Here is a 22,906-nt window from a genome sequence, read left to right as displayed (position 1 = left end):
GCAACAATCTGAGGCCAATGCTGTGAGGTTCAACACAATCTGTTCTGGGTCGTCCTATGATTTGTTTGGGTTAAGGAAGTATCATATCTATAGTAACAAGTGTAAAAACTCGAGTCACGTCGCAGATGCGCCCCTCACTTTATATCATTTTTAATTCCCAGTGCAAAAACCACTAGTATTGGTGAACCAACATTTTTTTTACCTTAGTTTTGAGGATGACAACATAGGAAATCTGTTATGTTTATTTATCAACCCTTTGTATTGAGTTGTGGTCTCCTATAGAGCAGCAACACACAATAACCCACACAGAAAACTTTTTCGATTATGCAGAACTTTGATTTGTGCTTCCTGCCAAAATGGTCTCTTAATTTATTCCACCCAAGGCCCGCCTCCGGGAATGGTCACAGGGCCAAAGTGCTTCCTAAACTGTGAACCATATAAGGAAGTCCGCCCCTCTGTGACATCACAAAGGGACAGTTTTACCACACCTTTTGAAACCCAGCATTTTGAGCAATCCCAAACTTCTTTCAGGCCTCACTTCCAAACATGCAAACCTCATTATCTGAAACTTTGGCATGGTTTTTAACACCGGAAAAGTGGAAAAAGCACAACAGGTCCCCTTTAAAAATTATAAGTATGAAAGGACAGCTGGGCGGCCCTGACATAAATATATGAAGAGAAAAAGAGTGAGCTGTCTTATTATTATTATATATTATCATAACAGTAACTTATTAGGTTTAAAAAAATTTAGACAATGATATCTCTATGTGTCAATTTATGGCACAATAAATATTTCAAAAAGCAACTGCATTGTTTTGCATGAGATTTTTTGTGGTCAAAATCTCATGCTTCGTCTAGTCTCATGAGTTGGGTGTGTCGTGACACTCCTAATAAAGATTGTATCGTAACATTGTGGCCTGGCTACTGTTGGCCGAACCGCGCCGAAACAACATCAGCAAACTCAACTGTCTTCTGTGCGCTGATATCTCGTATTGAGGCTGCTCCTTTAAAGAAAACGCTATCTGATATATTGCCTTTCTTCAGAGACATATTTTCCTGCAAATGTTCATATTCGCTATTGTAAAATCTCAGGAGCATTTAACTTCAAGGTTTCACTGTAGCAAATCCAAATTAGGTTGGAGCTCACCAAACAATGTAATGTGGAAAGCAGAATTTCAAAATTTCAGGAGAGTATAAATAAAGTACTTCACCCAAGGATGGTTAAGGGTGTTACTCAAATCAATACACACAGCAAAAGCAATTCCACTGTGGTTGGAAGATCTGTATGGGCCAGTGTTGCATTGATTCTTGCCTCTAGAAACCATTGTCTTACCATTTCCTCACTACCTGTCAGCTAGTAGGTGGGCCGTGTTTTATTTTAAATGTGGAATTACTCCACATTACTCCTGCTAAAGACAGGTCAAACACTATTTCATCTCTCTCTCTCTCTATCGCCTTTGACTGGTTTTGCTCCTGAACCCTCAGCTCAGACTGTCATGAATACTAAAAGCCACGTTCGACTGCTCCGGTGTCACTGGGGGAGAAACTTAAGGCGTGAGCATAGAAAACATGTCTATGACTTTCTGAATGCGGGTTTTAACATTATTAGAGCCCTAATAGTCACTTTTATTATTATTTATTATTTATTATTCTTTGTTTACATCACTTTGCTCAGGTCACAGCAGGGATGGCTGTTTCTAGCATAGCTAGCTACTGGGCTAACTGGAAAGCCTCTTCAAACTTAACTTGGGGGGAGGATAAAGAAGCCAATAACTTACCACTTTCACACGAAATGAGAGGAGAACACATAAAACTGGTTAAAGGATTTCTTGGTCGGAATCTGTCTATAGTGTCCCACCTCTAAACGTTCCAGTATCCATTCATCACAGAGAATCAGTCACCAACGTGTGGATGCTTTACGGAGTCAAATGGCCGAGTTTGGGAGGGAAATTATTTGGTCATTCGATGACTGCAACGTCCTCATGTAGTTTTCATTAAGTCCACAATTATCGGCGGTTATAATTTATGGTATATTATAAATTGTGGGCTGAATGGCCGCCTCCCCTCCAGCATCAACCTGTCAATAAAGTAGACTTTTTAGTGGTGCATTTTCACCTTGTTCTTCCCTGTCCCGTATAACTCAACATAAAAATTGTGCTGCACTGCACACTCGGGTCATAAAAAGCCGTGCACCCTCATCTACAGCATATTCTACATTCATAAATAAATAGTATGCTGATTTTCATTGCTATTCAGGCTGTGTAAATTGTGTAAAAAATGTAAATCATACTTATGAGATTGCAAGTCATGAATATACATGTTCGCTGTATATTCGGTCCTCTGGTAATTAGTGTCACGCTTTCAAATGTAAAGTCACACAGGGCCATCTGTTTGATGATGCAAACGACAAATCGACCGGAGAGGCCTCGCGCCATATCTTTCACAAGATAACGACAAATTCCTAAAAGAGGAAGGCACACACGGTCATCAGCAGGGATCCAACACACTAGGGTGGCACTACTCTGCTTCTTCTACGTTATTAGCGAACAAAGCCTGTTATTATAGCTGCGGTTGTAAGCAAGCTGTCACGGCGCGGCATGTCTTTGTTGCGGTGCAACCCCAGGATGCAGGACCAAATAGCAGGTAAATAATATTTATTTTTGCTATAATTGTAGCAGCGGGAAAAAGGCAACACAGACAGCAGAAGGACAAACTAACAATGATCCCACAAAGGGGAGATGCACACACCTGAACTAAATACGACCACAAATTAGGGACAGGTGTAAATGATTAAGGCCACCAAGGACGACAGGGCAAAACAGGAAAATACAAAATGAGAGTGCAAAACGGAAACCAAAACCTAGACCGGAACTCAAACATAAATTGTCACGGGCAAACCCACACAGAGCGTGACAGTACACCCCCCTCAAGGACGGATCCCAGACGTCCGAAACAGTTCAGAGGGAAGGGTGGTGGGGGGACCGGAGGTGGGTCTCCGACGGGACCCTTCAGGGGGCCGGCCGGGGCGGCAGGCCTGGCGGTGCCAGCAAGACCCCTCCACGTGACGGAGGGAATGGTTGGGTCGGTAAGCACCCTCCGGGGGGCGCCCTCGACCAAGAGCGAGGTAGGCATCCTCAGGGGGGCGCCCTGGGTGTGGAACCTGGGCTCCGGCTGGAAGTCTAGAAGCCACAGGCGTCTGGCCCTGACGCGGAGACGGCGAAGCAGCAGGCGTCCGGCCCTGACGCGGAGACGGCGAAGCAGCAGGCGTCCGGCCCTGACGCGGAGACGGCGAAGCAGCAGGCGTCCGGCCCTGACGCGGAGACGGCGAAGCAGCAGGCGTCCGGCCCTGCCAGAGCCTCTCCATCTGCTCCAGCAGGCCCTGCTCCTCGTCTTGCCGGTGGAGTGGGCTGTGCCTCCTCACTCCCCCCGCAGGTGGCGCCATCCTCCCTTTCTATTGGCAGGCTGGGCTGTGCCTCCAGCGTAGCCCAGCAGGTGGTACTAGCCCCCCCTCTCGTAGGCGGATCCCAGACGCCGTCATCAGAGGGAGCCGAAACCAGGGAAGGGAGGAGGGTCACTGGCTCCTCCAGGTCAGCAGTCCCGGCCGCAGCCACTTGTTTAGGCTTGAAGCCACGTGGCTTGGGCACGGGCGGGATCAGGGATGCCACGCAGCTTGGCACGGGAGCCGGGTCTTGGGAACCCCAGTGGCTGCGCGGCTTGGGCACAGGCGGAATCCGGGATGCCACGCAGCTTGGCACGGGAGCCGGGTCTTGGAAACCCCTGGGGCTGCGCGGCTTGGGCACAGGCGGAATCCGGGATGCCACGCAGCTTGGCACGGGAGCCGGGTCTTGGAAACACCTGGGGCTGCGTGGCTTAGGGACTGGAGGAATCTGTGGAGTCACGCAGCTTGGTGCGAGAGCCGGGGTTTGAGGAACCTTGAAGCTGCGTGGCTTGGGGACTGGAGGAATCTGTGGAGTCACGAAGCTTGGTGTGAGAGCCGGGGTTTGAGGAACCTTGAAGCTGCATGGCTTGGGGACTGGAGGAATCTGTGGAGTCACGAAGCTTGGTGCGACAGCCGGGGTTTGAGGAACCTAGAAGCTGCGTGGCTTGGGGACTGGAGGAATCTGTGGAGTCACGCAGCTTGGTGCGAGAGCCGGGGTTTGAGGAACCTTGAAGCTGCGTGGCTTGGGGACTGGAGGAATCTGTGAGGCCACGCAGCTTGGCACGGGAGCCGGGTCTTGGGAACCCCAGGGGCTGCGCGGCTTGGGCACTGGAGGAATCCGGGGCGCCTCGCCACCTGGCACGGGAGCCGTCGGGGAATGCACGACGGGCTGCGACTCGGCAACAGCGAGAGGGTTGAGCTGTGCCGTGGCGTGACATGGCGAGGCGGAAGAGGGCGGCCACACCTCTTGGCGACGTGCCGTGCGTCGGCGACGCCGCCGCGTCGGAGGGTGTGCAGCGGGTACCGGGAACACCGACGCCATGGGCACTAGGGTGCCGTCCGGCCCCCACTGGTCTCCAGTTCCTCCGGGGTGTACCTTGCACATTCCTGCTTCATCGCCTGGAAGAACTGCCGGGTCCATTCGTCGAGCTCCGCGAAGTCGTCGTCGGGTTCGTCGACGCCGGCAGGGCATGAGGGCGGGTGCACCTTCGCTTGGCGTGGAGGGGAGGACGAGCTTGGCTTCGCTCTGTGGCGCCGCGGCTTGCGTCGGCGTCGCGGAGGGTTTGGAGTGCCGTCGGTGGGTCCGGGATACAGCCACGCCGTGGAAACGAACGTGTCGTCCGGAACGCGCACCAAGTCCTCCATCTCCCATGGCGGCATCGCCATCTCCTCGTCCTCGTTTCCAAAAATCGCTCTCCGCGAGGTCGTCGTCACTTGGTGGGATCATTCTGTCACGGCGTGGCATGTCTTTGTTGCGGTGCAACCCCAGGATGCAGAGAGCAGGACCAAATAGCAGGTAAATAATATTTATTTTTGCTATAATTGTAGCAGCGGGAAAAAGGCAACACAGACAGCAGAAGGACAAACTAACAATGATCCCACAAAGGGGAGATGCACACACCTGAACTAAATACGACCACAAATTAGGGACAGGTGTAAATGATTAAGGCAACCAAGGACGACAGGGCAAAACAGGAAAATACAAAATAAGAGTGCAAAACGGAAACCAAAACCTAGACCGGAACTCAAACATAAACTGTCACGGGCAAACCCACACAGAGCGTGACACAAGCATGTTCTTATAGTCCAAAATAAATGGATCATCCAAGTTTCTTTTTCTGAACCTCTTATCACCAGCAGCCATTGGATTATATAGATGTGGATGTGCAGGAAGGGCATCCTGTAGAGATGGAGAGCTTGTGCATTTCTGCCTGATAGGATCACAGGTAGTGAGGTGGCCTTGTGACTCCTCTTTATTCTCATTTTTTGAGCGTAAACTGTTAAAAATAGAGTCTCAAGGTACTGTTTAGACCAGGGGTGTCCAAAATGTGTCCTGCTCCTTTTTTATAGGCCAGCAGCACATTGTAATACACATTTTCTGCTGCTTATCCTCACGAGGGTCGCGGGGGTGCTGGAGCCTATCCCAGCGGGCAAGCGGCAGGGTGGACCCTGGACTGGTCGCCAGCCAATCACAGGGCACATATAGACAAACAACCATTCACACTCACATTCATACCTATGGACAATTTGGAGTTGCCAATTAACCTAGCATGTTTTTGGAATATGGGAGGAAACTGGAAACCCACGCATGCACGGGAAGAACATGCAAACTTCACACAGAGATGGCCGAGGGTGGAATTGAACTCCGGTCTCCTAGCTGTGAGGCATGTGTGCTAACCACTCGTCACCGTGCAGCCCATTGTAGAAACAAAGTTAAGCATAAAAAAAACAGAAAAATAGAGCAAAAAAGTGAAATGTTGATCTTAATAGCTAATAATAACACAAAGCGGTGTCTTTTTTTTTAAAGCCATTTTGCAAAGTTCAAACAATGTATAAAACGTTAGAATGGCCCTCATGTTCCTTTGGTTTTTGCATTATAGGTGCTTTTTCTATTGACCCCCACGTTGCCACCTAATTCAATTCAAAGCAACAAAATTGCAATGCAATGCAAAGTTTTGTTAGACCCGGTCTGACAGGTATGATGATGATTGTGCATGGTTCTAGTTTGCACTGCACTGCATCAAACTGAGAGGTGTTTCTCATATTGAGCTCCTATCTTGCAGCCAAACAAGGTAACTCAAAAGTGTACAATAAGAGTTCAGGCCCAAGTGGAACAGATTCTGGCCCACAGCTGTTCCCCTGGCAGAAGCATTCTCCACATGGCAGCACATTGTGCAGATGTAGCATTTGCCAAATGTTATTCTAATCTTACAGGGCTTCCCTACAAAAACATTGCTGCGAACATACGACCCCCCCCCCCCCTTCAATAAGAAATGTGCACCCTCATGCAAACGTCAATTAATGTGATATCAGTGCTGTTTTAATCAGGTTTGGGGTTGGGCTCGTCTCGTTCCTCTCCGCCGCGTTGGCTCCCACATGTTATATAACTGTTTTCATTCCACCCAGAGGCTTCTGTCTGCTCCACAAACAACAGCGCTGTGAATCTGCACTCCAACTTCAAGTCATTAATGCTGAGTTTTATTCCCCCAGCATGCACAGGGTAACCCATTCCTATGCAAATAAGGATAAGCAATATCATAGCTGCCAACCCCTGTGTTCAACATAGTGTATGTATGAAGCCTGGGGGTAATTCCAAGTAGTCACATTTTGGACTGATGGATTGGAAATAGTGCAACTGAACTGCACCATATAGTGTGGACTGCCTGGTTTAAAGACAGAAAGCCTGTTGCCTTTGCCCCACTTTCTTCTTTCATTTGAACCCCACATCAAACAGTTAACCCGGACTGCATTTTTCAGTCTTAAGAACATAGCCCGACTCCGTCCATCACTTACATTCTCTGCCGCTGAATCCCTGATCCATGCATTCATCACAACCAGAATTGACTACTGCAACAGTATTCTCTACGGTACACCTTCCAAAACCCTCAACAAACTACAATATATTCACAACTCCGCTGCCCGCCTCCTCACTTCCACCCGCTCCCGTCAACACATTACCCCTGTCCTCCAAAACCTCCACTGGCTTCCCGTTCCCCAACACATTCACTTCAAAGTTCTTCTCATAACCTACAAAGCCCTCCACGATCTGACCCCCCCATATCTCGCAGACCTCCTCCATCCACACAATCCCCCGCATCCCCTTCGCTCCTCCGACTGCAACCTCCTGGCACACCCCTGTAAGACCAAGCTCCGAACCTGGGGTGACAGAGCCTTCTCCATCGCTGCCACCACCTTCTGGAACTCTTTGCCCCATTTGCTCCGTGCTTGCCCCAACCTTCCCAGTTTCAAAAAACAACTAAAAACCCACCTCTTTTAATCAGTTTTTAATGTCTAACTTTTTATACCTGACTGCTGCGCCCCGCCCCGCTTTTACTCATGTTTTAACTGTGTATTAACCAATGAATGTTGTATTTTAACATATCTTTCACACTGTTTACTTGTTTTTATTCAACTCCATTTTTCTGTAAAGAGTCTTTGAGTATTTTGAAAAGCGCTATACAAATAAAATGTATTATTATTATTATTATTATTATTATTATTATGCATTACCATCTAGTTCCAATCTACAGGGCAGAATGTGAGTGTATGTCTTAAGGTTTTGTTCATTCATGTATTGAGAGTAAGGTGATTATTAGATAAATACAGTATTAAGCCAAATTTTACGACATTCCTATTTAATTAATTGTTTATTTCCTTCAAAGGACTTTTCCACAACACCTCCTTTGGCCTGACCGACCCACCAGCCCCGTCACCATGAACTACCTTCGCCGGCGCCTGTCAGACAGCAGCTTTGTGGCCAACCTCCCCAACGGCTACATGATGGATCTGCAGAGGCCAACCCCTCCAGGTTCATCCACCTCCTCTCCGGCCTCCCCGGCCACAGAGAGGCGACAGCCCCCTGCCTTCCCAACCCAGACTCAGGGCCCGGCTCCAAGCTCCGCCGCAGGGACAGGCAGCTTCCTCAGTTCTTTCTCTAGTGTGGTGAAGAGCGCCCAGATGGCGCAGAATGTCGCAGCTGCCGCACATGCTAAGTCAGCAGCGGCGGCAGCGGCCACTGAGGGCGCACCAACAGGGAGCAGTCAGCCCGCCAAGCCTGTTGTCCGCAAACCTAAGATCCTGTTGGTCATTGATGATCAGCACACAGACTGGTGAGTACTATTACATCATATTTTTACTTTTTAGAAAATGCATCGCAACATCTCTCACTATGATGCAGTACTGCAAATTCCATCACAATAATATATAAACACCACTTCCCTCGCCTTTATAAGCTATTAGAATGACATGAGGGGGTGTTATACATCAATATTCTGCCAGAAATTGGGTCATGTCACTCCCTCTTATGTGATTTCTTTAGTTTGTTTTGATTAGTAATGAAGGCAAATTAAAATGTAAACAGGTACTGACAGGATATGAGATCCAATATATACGTACATTGAGCTTCTCTTCCATTGAAGGCACACAGCAGTTCGTTTATCACATTTGCCTCTTCGAATCAATAAAACCACTCTTCCTTTTCATGAATAGCTATTTTGTAGCCCGCCATCAGCGGGGGAGCCTCAACCTCTGCTGATGTGTTAGTCGCCATTTCAAGCCCTTGAATTAATCATCAGCAGGGATCATTACGTGCAGTAGCTAAAGGCTCAACGGGGATCAAGCCCAGGTTTAAAAAAGGTCTCTAAATTAATCCACCCCACTGACATCCATATCATGAGCACCAAGACGAGCTTTTTTAAGAAAGGAAGACTAACTCCCCTCTGCGAGGCTCTCAGCCGCCTGGGTGAAATACCCGCAGGGTTTGCTCTTCCTCTTCACACCTCAGTTTTTGAAATGACTTGTCAGAGGATCATTGTCCATTCGAGGAGCATAACATAACACATTCATCCTCTCCTAGGGACCGTCCTTCTTTAGCGGGAATCACTGACCGGAACAAGCTCTATGTGATTGACCACAGGAACTCCAAATTACATTTTGTGAAACAAAAAAATATATAAGAACACCACCACCGGACGGAAGAACCCATTACTGACCTTTTTGTGAAATACATTTAATGTTCAAAGGAGATGAATATTGACTATTCAGGGGAAGTAAGTCTTCATATTTTTGTTTTTATAGAGGTCTTTTTTTTACATCATTGAGCCAGGTAACACTCATGTTTTTCCATATGTAACCACATGGCGGTGCTGTTGGTCATCTAAAGCCTCACAAACGCTGCTACGTAACTATAAAGCCCATAAAGCGTATTGGTCTTGCAGCGACAATCTCCGGCCAGTAGATGGCTCTATTGAGTCTTGTGGGAAATATTTTTATCCAGTAGTTTTAGTTTTCTCATGAACTGCTCCTAATGTGGCCATTAGTGAACAGCTAATGTAACAGTAACAGCTTAGCGACCAACTTCACTTTGTGTTTTATTTTGTATTATTTAACACAAGCTTAGACATTTAATGCTTTTTATTTGAGGCTTTATTGGCGCAGTTTTTTCAAATACTTTGAAAAAAAATATTTTGTTCTAAGCACTATACTGTAAATCTATCAATCAGATTCCACCTCATAGTCATGTTTGTGTGCTAGGCTTGGTTCCTTTGCACATAAAGCTCAGCCAACTTCAAAATACTTGACAAATAAGTACTGCTTCAGTAAGTAAGTAATATGTCCTTTTTTACATGTAAACAATGCACTATATGTTTTAACCGAATGTTTAATGCTGCTCCAATACTCTGAGACAAGGACAAGTCGTAAATAAAAGGGGGACAAATATTTGGCTGCTGCTTTGGCAACGTGTCTGTGTCATGTTGTTTTTTTCTGTCATACTGTTTGCTGTGAGGACAATGTGAAACCTGCTTTTAGGACTTTTTTTCAGGAACAGGCAGAGTAACTAAGTATGCTATAAGAAGGCTCTTGTCATGTCAAAGAAATGTAATGTTGCCTTCGTGGTGATGCACACAAAGTAGGATGAAATTGTAATTATGACAGTATATTGATGTTACTGTCAATGAATATGAATTCCTCTGACCTGTGTTAACTAGAAGGCACGGTGAACATCCATTGCTCTAAGCCTCAGGGCTGAATTTCCCCCTGGGCATTCCAGCAGAGAGGCTTGGGTCTCTGCGGAAACTCTGCTCCGTCCTGACAAACTTGGCCTCCAGCAATGACTGGCGCACAAAAGCGGTACACAGCACTGATGCAAAGTCTCAAAGAGCATCGTTGCCGTCGCCGCCACCAACAATCCCTCCTTTTCTTGCCCCTTACGTCTCTCCCGCACTTGTTATCCGTCTCTCCTGGGACAAGATGCAAAATGCATTGCCAAGGAGCTGTCCATCTGTTTGCACTGGGCTTTGAATGATACCAGCGTCACATAGGCCGACTGGGACTTTCTCTGGAAATGTTTTCACTGCTTGGTGGAATTCACTGAACAGCTGAACACCGTTGCACATACACAAAGCTGAAAACACTGCTTTTAAACTAACAAGGTATTTTAAAAAGAATGAAAACATATAGTGAGGTCATCACTATCAGTTTGTAATTAATGTGCAGTACCACCACCTACAGGACGGGGTGGAAGTGTACCAACTGTCTTTATTGTTTACATTTGCTGCAAGGCTTTGTGCACAGGATTATGCTATGACCCAAACATAGGACAGCCGAGAACTCCATGGTCACGTAGTGTTTACAAAGTTGGTCTCACAGTCACAAGTTGGAATCCCTGCGTGTGATATATGTTGTCCCTGTGCGTGCTTGGGTTTTCCCCGGGGGCTTCGGCTTCCTCCCACATCCCCAAAACATTCATGCTAGGCTAATCAGAGAGGTGTGAATGGATGTTTTGTTTATATCTGGTGTACCTTGCCTCTCACCCCAAGTCAGCTGGGATAAGCTCCAGCTCACCCGTGACCCTAATGGGGACAAACCGTATGGAAAATGGATGGATGATTTATACATGTGGCTGCACGGCGGGCGAGTGGTTAGTACGCAGGCCTCACAGCGAGGAGACCCGAGTTCAATTGTACCCTCGGCCATCTCTGTGTGGAGTTTGCATGTTCTCCCCGTGCATGCATGGGTTTTCTCCGGGTACTCCGGTTTCCTCCCACATTCCAAAAACATGCTAGGTTAATTGGCGACTCTAAATTGTCCATAGGTATGAATGTGAGTGTGAATGGTTGTTTGTCTATATGTGCCCTGTGATTGGCTGGCCACCAGTCCAGGGTGTTTCCCGCCTCTTGCCCGAAGACAGCTGGGATAGGCTCCAGCACCCTCGCGACCCTCGTGAGCAAAGGGGTAGAAAATGAATGAATGAATAAGTGCAAACTAACGGGTGGCGCCAAGCCAGTCAGAGCTTTTCTTCTTGTCCCACACACACCCGGAGAGCTGCAGCTGTGACGGACTTGTTTGAAAAAAGTGTTGCTGATTAATTTAAATTAAATTAGTTTTTTTTTTTTAAAGAAAGCCCAAGATCGTTAAGATTGCAGTGACTGAAAGAGTGTGCACTATCCCAATAGAGTCGTAGCTGTAGTATAGGATGTTGTAGATTTGTAATCACTATAAGTCATAAAAATGTAAAAACTCTCATTATTCATTGACTTGTGCATGAACCTTTGTGCAAAACGAGGAATATATTCTCCTGGTGCATATAAAAAGCAGTGGAGTTGACATAGCGGGTGTGGGCACAAGAGAGAAGGAAATTCCGGACCTCTGAATGTTTACACATGAACATGTGCAAAGCCCAGCGCCTTGTAAATTAAAGCGATCACTCAGAGTGACGACACATTTTGCAATATCTTGAAACGCATACCAGTCGTATTTGGCCAATGAGCCTTCGGGATCGGCCGCACGCTCCCTTGACTGTGGTGGGCCAAGGTGACCGGGGGCACTGCAAGTGTAGTATGTAGGTCGGTTATGTTTGAAGATTCACGGCTTCCAAAATGACACAAAATGAGATTTTAAACATTTAAGTCGCAACAGCTGGGATATGTTCACGAAGAGATCCCCCTCAGCGACCATAATGAAGGGTAATGACTGCATCTTAAAGGACAGATGTAAGGGCATGGAGAAGACACGTGGAGGATTAAAAAGAAAAATGTAAGGGAAAACTTATTTTGCCGCCAGCCAAATCCCAAACAGCTTGTCCCAGTGACTGAAGGCCTCCAACATGGAAGGGAGATCCTCTGATATAGTCGCATATCTAGCCTGGAGCTCTTGACAGATTGTTGATGGTCCCACGGCTGCGAGGGGTTCAATGCTGAGACCCTCTGAGTACTGGGACACAACGTGGCTCTAAACACAAAACGACACAAATAAGTTTATGTCAAATTATGTCAAGTTGTACACATTGGATGCTAATAACTGCTGTTTCTTTATGACAGCACACCGTAGCATATTTCCATGCACGTGCTATGTTGATGTTGATATTAAGGCCACAGCGTCTAATCACGGAAAATGTGAGCTTGCAAGGTATTTAGGAAGGTCTGTTTAAATGTCTCCTTAAGTCAAATAAACAAAAAGATATTTTTGGAGCTTGTTATGACTCATAGGAGAGTGTTACATGCATGACACAGTACTCTTTGGCATCGGTTTATGCAATGTTTTTGGTTAACTACCTCATTAAAGGGTTTGTGATTTTAAACGATGCTTTATTGTTTGTAAGTCTGAAAGGGTGTCTTCTGTTTGCTTGCAGGGCCAAGTATTTTAGAGGCAAGAAGCTGAATGGGGAGTATGAGATCCGAGTGGAGCAGGTATGGAATGTTATTCATATGTATAACACATGTAGTCGCTCATAAAAGTGAGTAAACCCCTCACATTTTGCGTCTTCTCAGGGGACAATTAATGCTGGAATGAAATACAAATATTTCTCTGCAATATTGAACGGAAACAAAAATTTTCAGACATTTTTTATGGCCCAACAAGCAGTAGCTACAAATGGAATCACTTACAAATGAGACTAATGGTGTTTTTTCAGCTCATTTTATTTATTTTCATTTTAAGTTCAATCAGGTGTCTGTATGCAGAATGCTGGTGCCAGCAACTCATACGGTGGCTTGTACAGATAAATACATTTATATTATCAGGTTCTCCATTCATTTTCTACCGCTTATCCTCAGAGGGTCACAGGGAATGCTGGAGCCTACCCCAGCTGTCTTCGGGCGAGAGGCGGGGTACACCTGGGACTGGTCGCCAGCCAATCACAGGGCACATATAGACAAACAACCATTCACACTCACATTCATACCTATGGACAATTTGGAGTCGCCAATTAACCTAGCATGTTTTTGGAATGTGGGAGGAAACCGGAATACCCAGAGAAAATCCACGTATGCACGGGGAGAACATGCAAACTCCACACCGAGATGGCCGAGGGTGGAATCGAACTCAGGTCTCCTCGCTGTGAGGCTAACAACTCGTCTGCCGTGCATTCCCATTCTCAATTATACATATTTCAAAGTAATGTAGAAAATAATTGAGAACCACTTGGCTAAAGTAATGACATACCAGGTAACTTAACAACAAAAAATGTATTTCCATACACAGGACATACTGTATATTTTTCATCTTCTTTCATCGCACCCACTTCCGACAGGCAGCCACTTGTACCTGTGTAAATATACCCACAAATGTGTCTAGACACAGCATATTTACAGTGTGCAGATAACGTCTAAATTACCTCCAATAAGCGTTAGGTTATACATCTGCAAGCCATTGTTGAGACTGCAGTGGCCTTTGAAATGGAGTGGTGGGTTTTTATGGGCGAATGAAAAAAAAAAGTTGCACTTTACAGCCTGTTTGCTCAACTCTCTACTGTTGTGGTCACATCCTGTCTTCACGAGCTGTATAGATTGGAGTCTCCATGTTTCTATGTCATGTAAGAGATTTGCTTTGTAATCCCAGGGTGTCACAGCTATAGAGCCCCTATGAAAATGTTAATGAGGCCCCTTAAATCCACCAGCGAGAAGGGGGGTGGGTCAGAATGGGTGTTTGCACCATACGAGCCCCTCAAAAGCTGAAGCTGACCTACTTAGATTTTGCTGGAGCCCTCTGCTCCTTCCCAGAAGCCCTCCAAGTTGATGCTAACAAGTCGGTCGGTAATTGCCTTCAGCGGCCAGCCTGCTTTGTGCACCTCGATGTGAAAAGTTGGCAACGTAGCAGATGAAGATGTTCCGCTTTCTGTTTTTCTATCCCATTGAACATCTCTACTATATATCTTCATGTTATAATGCATAGAGAAAAAATACTCACATTGCAGTGATTTGATGTTTAGCAAGGATAAAACTATGATCTTTCGTAAGGCTTCTTCCCATTTACTTGACCCAGTTTTAAGATGAATTTGGCAGACACCTGTGTAACCCCCAAGTAGATGTAATTAGCGGGTTCCGAACCAACTGACTAATAATACAGGAGACTGGATGTAAATAACAAGGGATGCTGACCGCCGTGCTCCAAAAACAGCATATATTTATCGAAATTATAAAACAGACTGTGAGTACATGCCCCGTCATATCAAAAGTGAATCAATGTGCACAAATAAATGGTTTGGCAACAATGTCGTTCACAAATAAACAAATAGGGCAGTTAAACTCGAGGAACCCGTGTTTGTCATCTGTGCAGATGGATTACTTGTTCTTTGTAGCGTCTGTCTTATGTTTGATTCTACAATGGACTATTTCACTCTAGAATAAAAGTGGTAGTGTGGTAGCGGTAAAGTCATTCGTTCATTCATTTTCTTATCCTCACGGGGGTCGCTGGAGCCTATCCCAGCTGTCTTCGGGCGAGAGGCGGGGTACACCCTGGACTGGTCGCTAGCCAACCACAGAGCACATATAGACAAACAACCATTCACACTCACATTCATACCTATGGACAATTTGGAGTTTGTGTTTTTGGAATGTGGGAGGAAACCAGAGTCATGCATGCACGGGGAGAACATGCAAACTCCACACAGAGATGGCCGAGGGTGGAATTGAACTCGGGTCTCCAAGCTGTGAGCCTACGCACTAACCACCTGCAGTGCAGCCCAGGGGTTAAGTCAAGATCATGAAATGCAGTAGTTTTCCTCACTTTTAAAATTTAAGGTCCCAGCGAGATTTGAACTCGGATCGCTGGATTCAGAGTCCAGAGTGCTAACCATTACACCATGGAACCTGTATGCGTGTGAGTGGAGCCAGCTGAGGCAATGCAAATGCGGCATGTAACCCCTGCTGAAGCTGATGCTGATGCACCGGTATTGCAGCAATGCTGGCGTTTTAGGTGGCTCGTAAGTTTTTTTTTTCCTCATGACAGAATGTTTGCATAGCATTTGGTGAAATGCCTTCCTCTGAAACGGTGAGAAATCCAAAATGATGGACGCCATGTTTGTTTATAAGTGAGCTCAGGGGGATATTACGACAGGTCGTTTGCAGCACATCACAATAAAGGAGGGCTTGATTTGCTCTTGTTAAGCCACCTACAGCACAGTATCCCATTGTATTGTTATGGGAACTATTTTTTTATGTTATTGGTTGTATACATTTTTAACATGTGAACTGTTGCATATATCCAAATGTTATGCTTGTTAGCATTGAGCAACTGCATCAGAAGTGCCACTTTCACATGACACATCGTTCATGAATCTATTTCTCCTCACAGTTTACGTTTTCCTTTCCAAGTGTGTTTTTGTAATGTGTTGCCATGGCACGAAGAAATGCCTCCCTTCCTAGCTTTCGGCCCTAAACCCCCACACCAGCCTCTTCATCCATTACTGTTACCATTACCATCACCACAGTGATCAATCCCAGTCCATGTTTACATCGGATTTTCTTATCAGAGGTAAAGATGGAGGGCATGTACAGTATGCATTTATGCATGCGTCTGTGCATGAATGTGTTCAGCACAGCGGTGGGCACACGGATGTTCCTTTCTGAGTTGAGAATCAACAGAAAGAAAAAAAGTGCACCATGTCCTTGTAGCAAATTGAGTGTGACTGACACCTCATTGTCCCCTAAATAAGACGACGGCGTTGACTCGCCCCCTTTGCTCTTCCCCTGGGAGTGAAACACATTGAAATGAAACAAGTGGGTGTTATTTCTCAATAGGCAGGAAAAATAAACATTTGTGTGACGTCAGAACATTCTTTTCAAAGATGACTCACTCCCTCACACACTGTTTATTTATATCTCTCAGTAAACATTGCTGAGGATTTTTATGTTTTTTTGTACATGAAAGATTTTTTGCACATATAAAATCCAACAAAGCAGGCTTAAAGCCTTAAATGATGGTTTGCCATATGAGAACGTGTAGATAGGAACGGACTTAATTTACTATGGAAATTGGCAGATTGCGTTGAGAGGAGGGTCAACTGGAGGACTTGGTTTTCTTTCTGCATGTTAGTCTATATGTGATGTCAAGAACAATAGACAACCTTCCTTTGTACAACTATAAGATCATTGGGGAAATACAATGTGGGATGTACTCCTCATATTTCAGCAAGTGACAATACTATAGAAATGAAACTTGGATATACTTCAGTACAGCGTCAGTACACTAGCTAGGAGGCCTCACAGCTAGTTCAATCCCACCCTCGGCCATATCTGTGTGGAGTTTGCATGTTCTCCCCGTGCATGCGTGGGTTTTCTCTGAGTACTCTGGTTTCGTCCCATATTCCAAAAACATGCTCGGTTAATTGGTGACTCCAAATTGTCCATAGGTATGAATGTGAGTGTGATTGGTTGTTTGTGTATATGTGCCCTGTGATTCGCTGGCCAACAGTTCAGGGTGTACCACGCCTCTCGCCCGAAGACAGCTGGGATAGGCTCCAGCACCCTCGCGACCCTTGTGAGGATAAGTGGTAGAAAATGAGTGAATGTTTACAGTCATACAGTCATCACACTTGACTTTTTTGTACAACTGCACATCCAGCATGTGAAATGAATCACAGATGCTTGATAAATGCAGTAAAATGTGACTGAATGATTTACAATGTCCCATTTGTCTTTCCCAGGCAGAGTTCTCAGAGATCAACCTGGCCTCCTATGTCGGTTCGGGGTGCATGGTGGACATGCAGGTCAACAAGGGTGGCACAAAAGTGGTCAGGTAGGGAGACTCAGTTCTCGTTTCTATGTCTGTTCTCCCTCACTAAGAAAAATGATGAATTATTTAGCTCATAGAAGTCAGGTGCTGTTCACATGATGAGGTTCAGGTCTTAGTGTTTGACACTAATATAGTCACACTGTTTTAAATCTGTTTTCACGTACCCCCATGACAATCTACAGTGAAGAAAATAAGTATTTGAACACCCTGCTATTTTGCTATTTCTCCCACTTAGAAATCATGGAGGGGTCTGAAATTTTCATCGTAGGTGCATGTCCACTGTGAGAGAGATAAACTAAAAAGAAAAATCCAGAAATCACAATGCATGATTTTTTAACAATTTATTTGTGTGATACAGCTGCTAATAAGTATTTGAACACCTGAGAAAATGAATGTTAATATTTGGTACAGTAGCCTTTGTTTGCTATTACAGAGGTCAAACGTTTCCTGTAGTTTTTCACCAGGTTTGCACACACTGCAGGAGGGATCTTGGCCCACTCCTCCACACAGATCTTCTCTAGATCAGTCAGGTTTCTGGGCTGTCGCTGAGAAACACGGAGTTTGAGCTCCCTCCAAAGATTTTCGATTGGGTTCAGGTCTGGAGACTGGCTGGGCCATGCTAGAACCTTGATATGCTTCTTACGGAGCCACTCCTTGGTTTTCCTGGCTGTGTGCTTCGGGTCGTTGTCGTGTTGGAAGACCCAGCCACGACCCATCTTCAATGCTCTGACAGAGGGAAGGAGGTTGTTCCCCAAAATCTCACAATACACGGCCCCAGTCATCCTCTCTTTAATGCAGTGCACTCGTCCTGTCCCATGTGCAGAAAAACACCCCCAAAGCATGATGCTACCACCCCCATGCTTCACAGTAGGGATGGTGTTCTTCGGATTGTACTCTTCATTCTTCTTCCTCCAAACACGCTTATTGGAATTATGACCAAAAAGTTCTATTTTGGTCTCATCTGACCATAAAACTTTCTCCCATGACTCCTCTGTATCATCCAAATGGTCATATGCAAACTTAAGACGGGCCTTGACATGTGCTGGTTTAAGCAGGGGAACCTTTCGTGCCATGCATGATTTCACATCATGACGTCTTAGTGTATTACCTACAGTAACCTTGGAAACGGTGGTCCCAGCTCTTTTCAGGTCATTGACCAAGTCCTGTCGTGTAGTTCTGGGCTGATTCCTCACCTTTCTTAGAATCATTGAGACCCCACGAGGTGATATCTTGCATGGGGCTCCACTCCGATTGAGATTGACCGTCATGTTTAGCTTCTTCCATTTTCTAATGATAGCTCCAACAGTGGACCTTTTTTCACCAAGCTGCTTGGTAATTGCTCCGTAGCCCTTTCCAGCCTTGTGGAGGTGTACAATTTTGTCTCTGGTGTCTTTGGACAGCTCTTTGGTCTTCGCCATGTTACAAGTTAAAGTCTTACTGATTGTATGGGGTGGACAGGTGTCTTTATGCAGCTAACGACCTCAAACAGGTGCATCTGATTCAGGATGATACATGGAGTGCAGGTGGACTTCTAATGGGCAGACTAACAGGTCTTTCAGGGTCAGAATTCTAGATGATACACAGGTGTTCAAATACTTATTTGCAGCTGTATCACACAAATAAATTGTTAAAAAATCATGCATTGTGATTTCTGGATTTTTCTTTTTAGTTTATCTCTCTCACAGTGGACATGCACCTACGATGAAAATTTCAGACCCCTCCATGATTTCTAAGTGGGAGAAATAGCAAAATAGCAGGGTGTTCAAATACTTATTTTCTTCACTGTATGTATGTACCCCACTTTGGGAATCGAGGACATGAGTAATGTCCTTTGTTCAGTTTGCAGCTCCAACAGTAGCAGAGGTCAAACACGTGAAGCTGTGTATTTAAATAGACGGCTCTGTTATGTTAAATCAGGGCTCAAGGAGAGTGATGATCAGCTGATCAGGGTGGCAAAAATGACTTCATCTTCTCCCCACTAAACCTCATGTGACACTTCGTAGGTTGTCCAGCTCTCAAATCATTGGCAAGAGTAACGTCGCAGACGAAAAAATCTATTGTACACAACCACTGATCCTCTGCAGGGTGGAAGAAATTGCACTAGCATAAATGGTCTTCATCTTAAATGTTGATTTCAACCCAGTGCTTGTCATCTCGTCCTTGTAGAATATGTATCTTATTTGGCCTCCACTTCACCCCTCTTATCAGCAGAGAAACAAATTGAACATGCAGCTGGCGTGTGGAATAAAAGAGGGATAATCACAAACTAGAAGCTACTGCTCGTCAAAATTGACATTGAGGTTACTGTGTGTGTGTGTGTGTGTTGTATAATTTTGGCGTTATCGCTATAATGATAGAGAAGGCAAATTGGATGCAGATGGTGTGACTGCCGCCTTATTCGCGAGCAATGACATTCATTGTCAAACTGTTGTGGTTTTATGACTCTGCCCTTGTCTACGAATAGCTCTGAATAGCACCAAGCAGCCCCGGCAGCTTGATGACAAATAAATGTCCTCTAAATGAAAGTTTCCAACCCAAAAGTGAGACTAAAAATTCCTGGAAATGGAGGAAAAACAGCCCCCAACAACCTTGATGGCGCTTTTTGTCACAGATTAAAGCGAAAACAAAGTCTGTCTTTGATAGGGACGCCAGAGGAATGTTGTAGAATGTCGACAGATCAGTCATAACACCAATTTCTCAAACACAAACAAAACACATTTTTGGTGCGGTTGTGAGAGACTGACTACTCAGAAGTCTTGCACTTTGACACCGTTTATTGTATTGTACTGTATTTGCGTGCTTCTTCAGGCTGGTGTGACCTTTCACCCCTGTCTGGGTGACCCTTTATGCATCCTATTCTTCTCCAGGAAGAAGTTCTGATACTTTGTTGTCAAAGTATGATCACCTCATGGTGAGCGTGGGTGAATCATCCTCTATCTTGGCAGTCAAATTCATTCATTCATCCACAAAACATAAAAATATATTTTATTTGACATTTTTTTAAATGCTGTTTGTGTATTTCAGTAAAGTGGCTTTTCCTCACCTGAACGACGAGGGGTACCGCTGCATCCCTGTCCTTCAAGTACCTCCCGCATGACATTTCTGTGTATTTTATTGTCCGATTGGCAAGAATAATGATGTGACACCTACATTAAAGACATTACAAAGGCTGTAGAGGTCTGTAGTGCCTAAGCCAGATTTAGAGAGACTAATCGATGCCTTTGTGTCCAGCAGGCTACACTACTGGACAGCCTTCTCACTGGGCCCTGTAAACGAGCTGTGAAACAGAATGCTGCTGCTCGAGTCCTCACTAGAATATGAGCAAATTAGTCCCATAATCATGTCTCTTCCTGTCAGCGACAGCTTCCTGTCGCTCAGAGAATAGACTTTAAAACAACTCAACTTGTGTTGCCAAAATACAGCCCTGATATGTTAGAGCACCATGAACCATCTCGGGGAGTGGTCTCCTGTGGGTGCTCAGGGTTGGGACTAAACAGGGGGAGGCTGCGTTTCAGTACCCTCAGAGAGTAACCGGCTTTGTTCTCACTTTGCCTGCATTATGAAGTTTTCCAGTATTTTTTTTTTTACAAAGTTTGCTCTGTCACTTTTGCTCAGTGTCAAAGCTGCACGCCTGACTTGCTGCTAAGCTACTCTGAGCTGTTGTCCCACGAGCTGCCCATCAAGCAGCTGTCACTGCCTTGTCTTGTGATTGTCTTGTGTCTTTTCCTTTGCTACACCCCTTCCTGTCATTTGCTGTCCAATAGCAATACCAAGCTGGAGGGGAATAAGCCCTTTGTGACACCTTTGTGACATCTTGGCTTTCTTTACACTCTTAAAGGCTGCTGAACTTTGTTTACTATTATTGCCTGCAGGATCAGTACATTTTCAAGAATGAATATAAACAGTTGCTACAACATGCAACGTGGCATGCAGTAAACAGCAAACTAGCACACCACAAGGTAGTGTCATTTCAACTTGTTTTCTGTGGCACTGCTTTAGTCAGCCCTTTGGAGTCTCCACACTCGGCTGCCAAAACCTCCAGCAAGCCGCTCAGCTTGGTTGGAGCACTGCAACCAAGTATGATAAGCCACAGAGCTACAACTCTGTACACCATCCTCCCCCACACACACTTTTAATAAAACGTGTTGATTAATTGGTCCGCTTGCTGTTTATAGAGCTTGTTTTACTACGACACTTGCAGTATCGGTTGCTTGAAATGTGCACATAAAACTAAATAGAAGTTGGGGGTGTTTCTGCTTTGTAGTGTGGAACTTTTATCACACCAAACATCAGAATACAAAAAAGAAAACCACACAGCTTGTATTGCTCTTAAAGGGGCTAATTAACACTGGTCGTGCCAATGAGGCTACTGTAATGAAAGAAAATCAATTCAAGCTTATTCAGCTAGTGTTTTACAACAGTCATCAAGTTGCCACATAACAACAAACATACTGTATATCAACAAAAAAAACCTTAAATAAAAGTTAATGCAGTTAGTAAACTCGGCGCCCTCACATCGGTTTCTGAGCTCTGACAAAATGTGTCTGACAATGAGTGCTCCTCCTCGGGCTCGTGAGGCCGTAGGCAGGGCCACATGTCCGGCTTCTCCCGAAATACAATTGAAATAGGTGCAGATTCTGGAAGATCTAGAGTGTTTTCTGTGCAGGTTATTGTGTGTAGCTGCTCTATAGGAGTCCACAACCCAATACAAAGGGTCGAAAAGTGAGCATAATAGGCCCCCTTTAAGGGTTTTAAAATCTTCCGCCTTGGTGGCAGGTGTACCAAAAGTTAATTTCCGATGCAAGCAGGCAACAGCCAAGTTTCAGACCACAATTGAATTGAGGCAGACAGATTACATAAGCAGATCCTTGTCTGATTTTTTTTCTTACTATGCAATTTTTATAAGGATTAGTCTGCCCCGTTTTTGGTTACCTCAGGTGACGATTTACTACATTTGACCACACAGAGCTAATTCAGACACATACATACCACAAGACAAGCCTTAATACCCTTTCCACTGAACCTCTTTAAGGCCCATTTTAATCAGCAAAGGAAGTGGCTGCCCAGAGCAGCCTCAACACCTAATACTACAGACAGGTTCATCTTGTTACAGAGCAAATAAATCCCATTCACAGACATGGCTTTAGGATGCCAGGGGGTGGTTTTCTTCTTAGGGGCACTGTGGCTGTAATGAAAGCATGCATGGGCCAGGAGGGCTTGCCCAGCATCTCTGCTTTTGTAATAAAACCATGAATACAAATGGCTGGGTGATTCTCTCTACGCTCATTTCCTCCCTTTGCCAGAACTGATTAGGTGCTCGATTGCTCTGGCAACCCTAACCCTTATTATCTTCATTTTCCACACTTGCTAAGCAGTCGATCTTGCAATGTACTGTGAATGCTCCAATTAACACCTGTGTTCAATTAACCCCAGTCTCCCCTACTCGCTGGATGTGTGGTCTACGAAAGCAAATAACTGCCAGGCTCTCTTAATTAGCACCAGGTCTGAAAACACAACTGTGGCTGTAGGACACCTCCTCAATTCACCTCATTCAATCCACAAGACAACAGCTGTATTTAAAGTATGAGTGGTCAGCATCTAGCAGTTTTATCTGCCTTGGCCTTACACTTCCTGCACTGTTGTTTACAATCATTTAGACCCACAGTTAGATCCATGTCTGATCATAAAAGCAGATGAAAACCGGCGTGTAAATCTTTTGCAGGAGAATTTTAAGTC

The 22,906-nt window shown here is 45.2% G+C and overlaps 1 protein-coding gene across 3 annotated transcripts in view; it reads left to right on the top strand.

Moving 5' to 3' along the window:
* The window catches only part of syn3 (synapsin III), a 68,604-nt gene that overhangs the window by 5,117 nt on the left and 40,581 nt on the right, over positions 1-22,906 (top strand). The window contains exons 1-4 of one of the 3 annotated variants that reach the window (XM_078798440.1): positions 4,852-4,955; positions 7,822-8,268; positions 12,789-12,846; positions 17,082-17,173. In XM_078798440.1, the coding sequence (XP_078654566.1) occupies positions 4,903-4,955; positions 7,822-8,268; positions 12,789-12,846; positions 17,082-17,173 (650 nt within the window). In that variant the 5' untranslated portion in view covers positions 4,852-4,902. Of the gene's footprint in view, positions 1-4,851; positions 4,956-7,821; positions 8,269-12,788; positions 12,847-17,081; positions 17,174-22,906 lie in introns of those variants that run through there. The other 2 variants (XM_078798432.1, XM_058076852.2) reach the window with 2 other exon arrangements.

Source organism: Doryrhamphus excisus, linkage group LG2 (genome assembly GCF_037039965.1).
Source record: "Doryrhamphus excisus strain RoL-2023G ecotype Guam linkage group LG2, RoL_Dexc_Guam_v1.1, whole genome shotgun sequence".
NCBI lineage: Eukaryota > Metazoa > Chordata > Actinopteri > Syngnathiformes > Syngnathidae > Doryrhamphus > Doryrhamphus excisus.
This window is presented reverse-complemented; position numbering and strand designations above follow the sequence as displayed.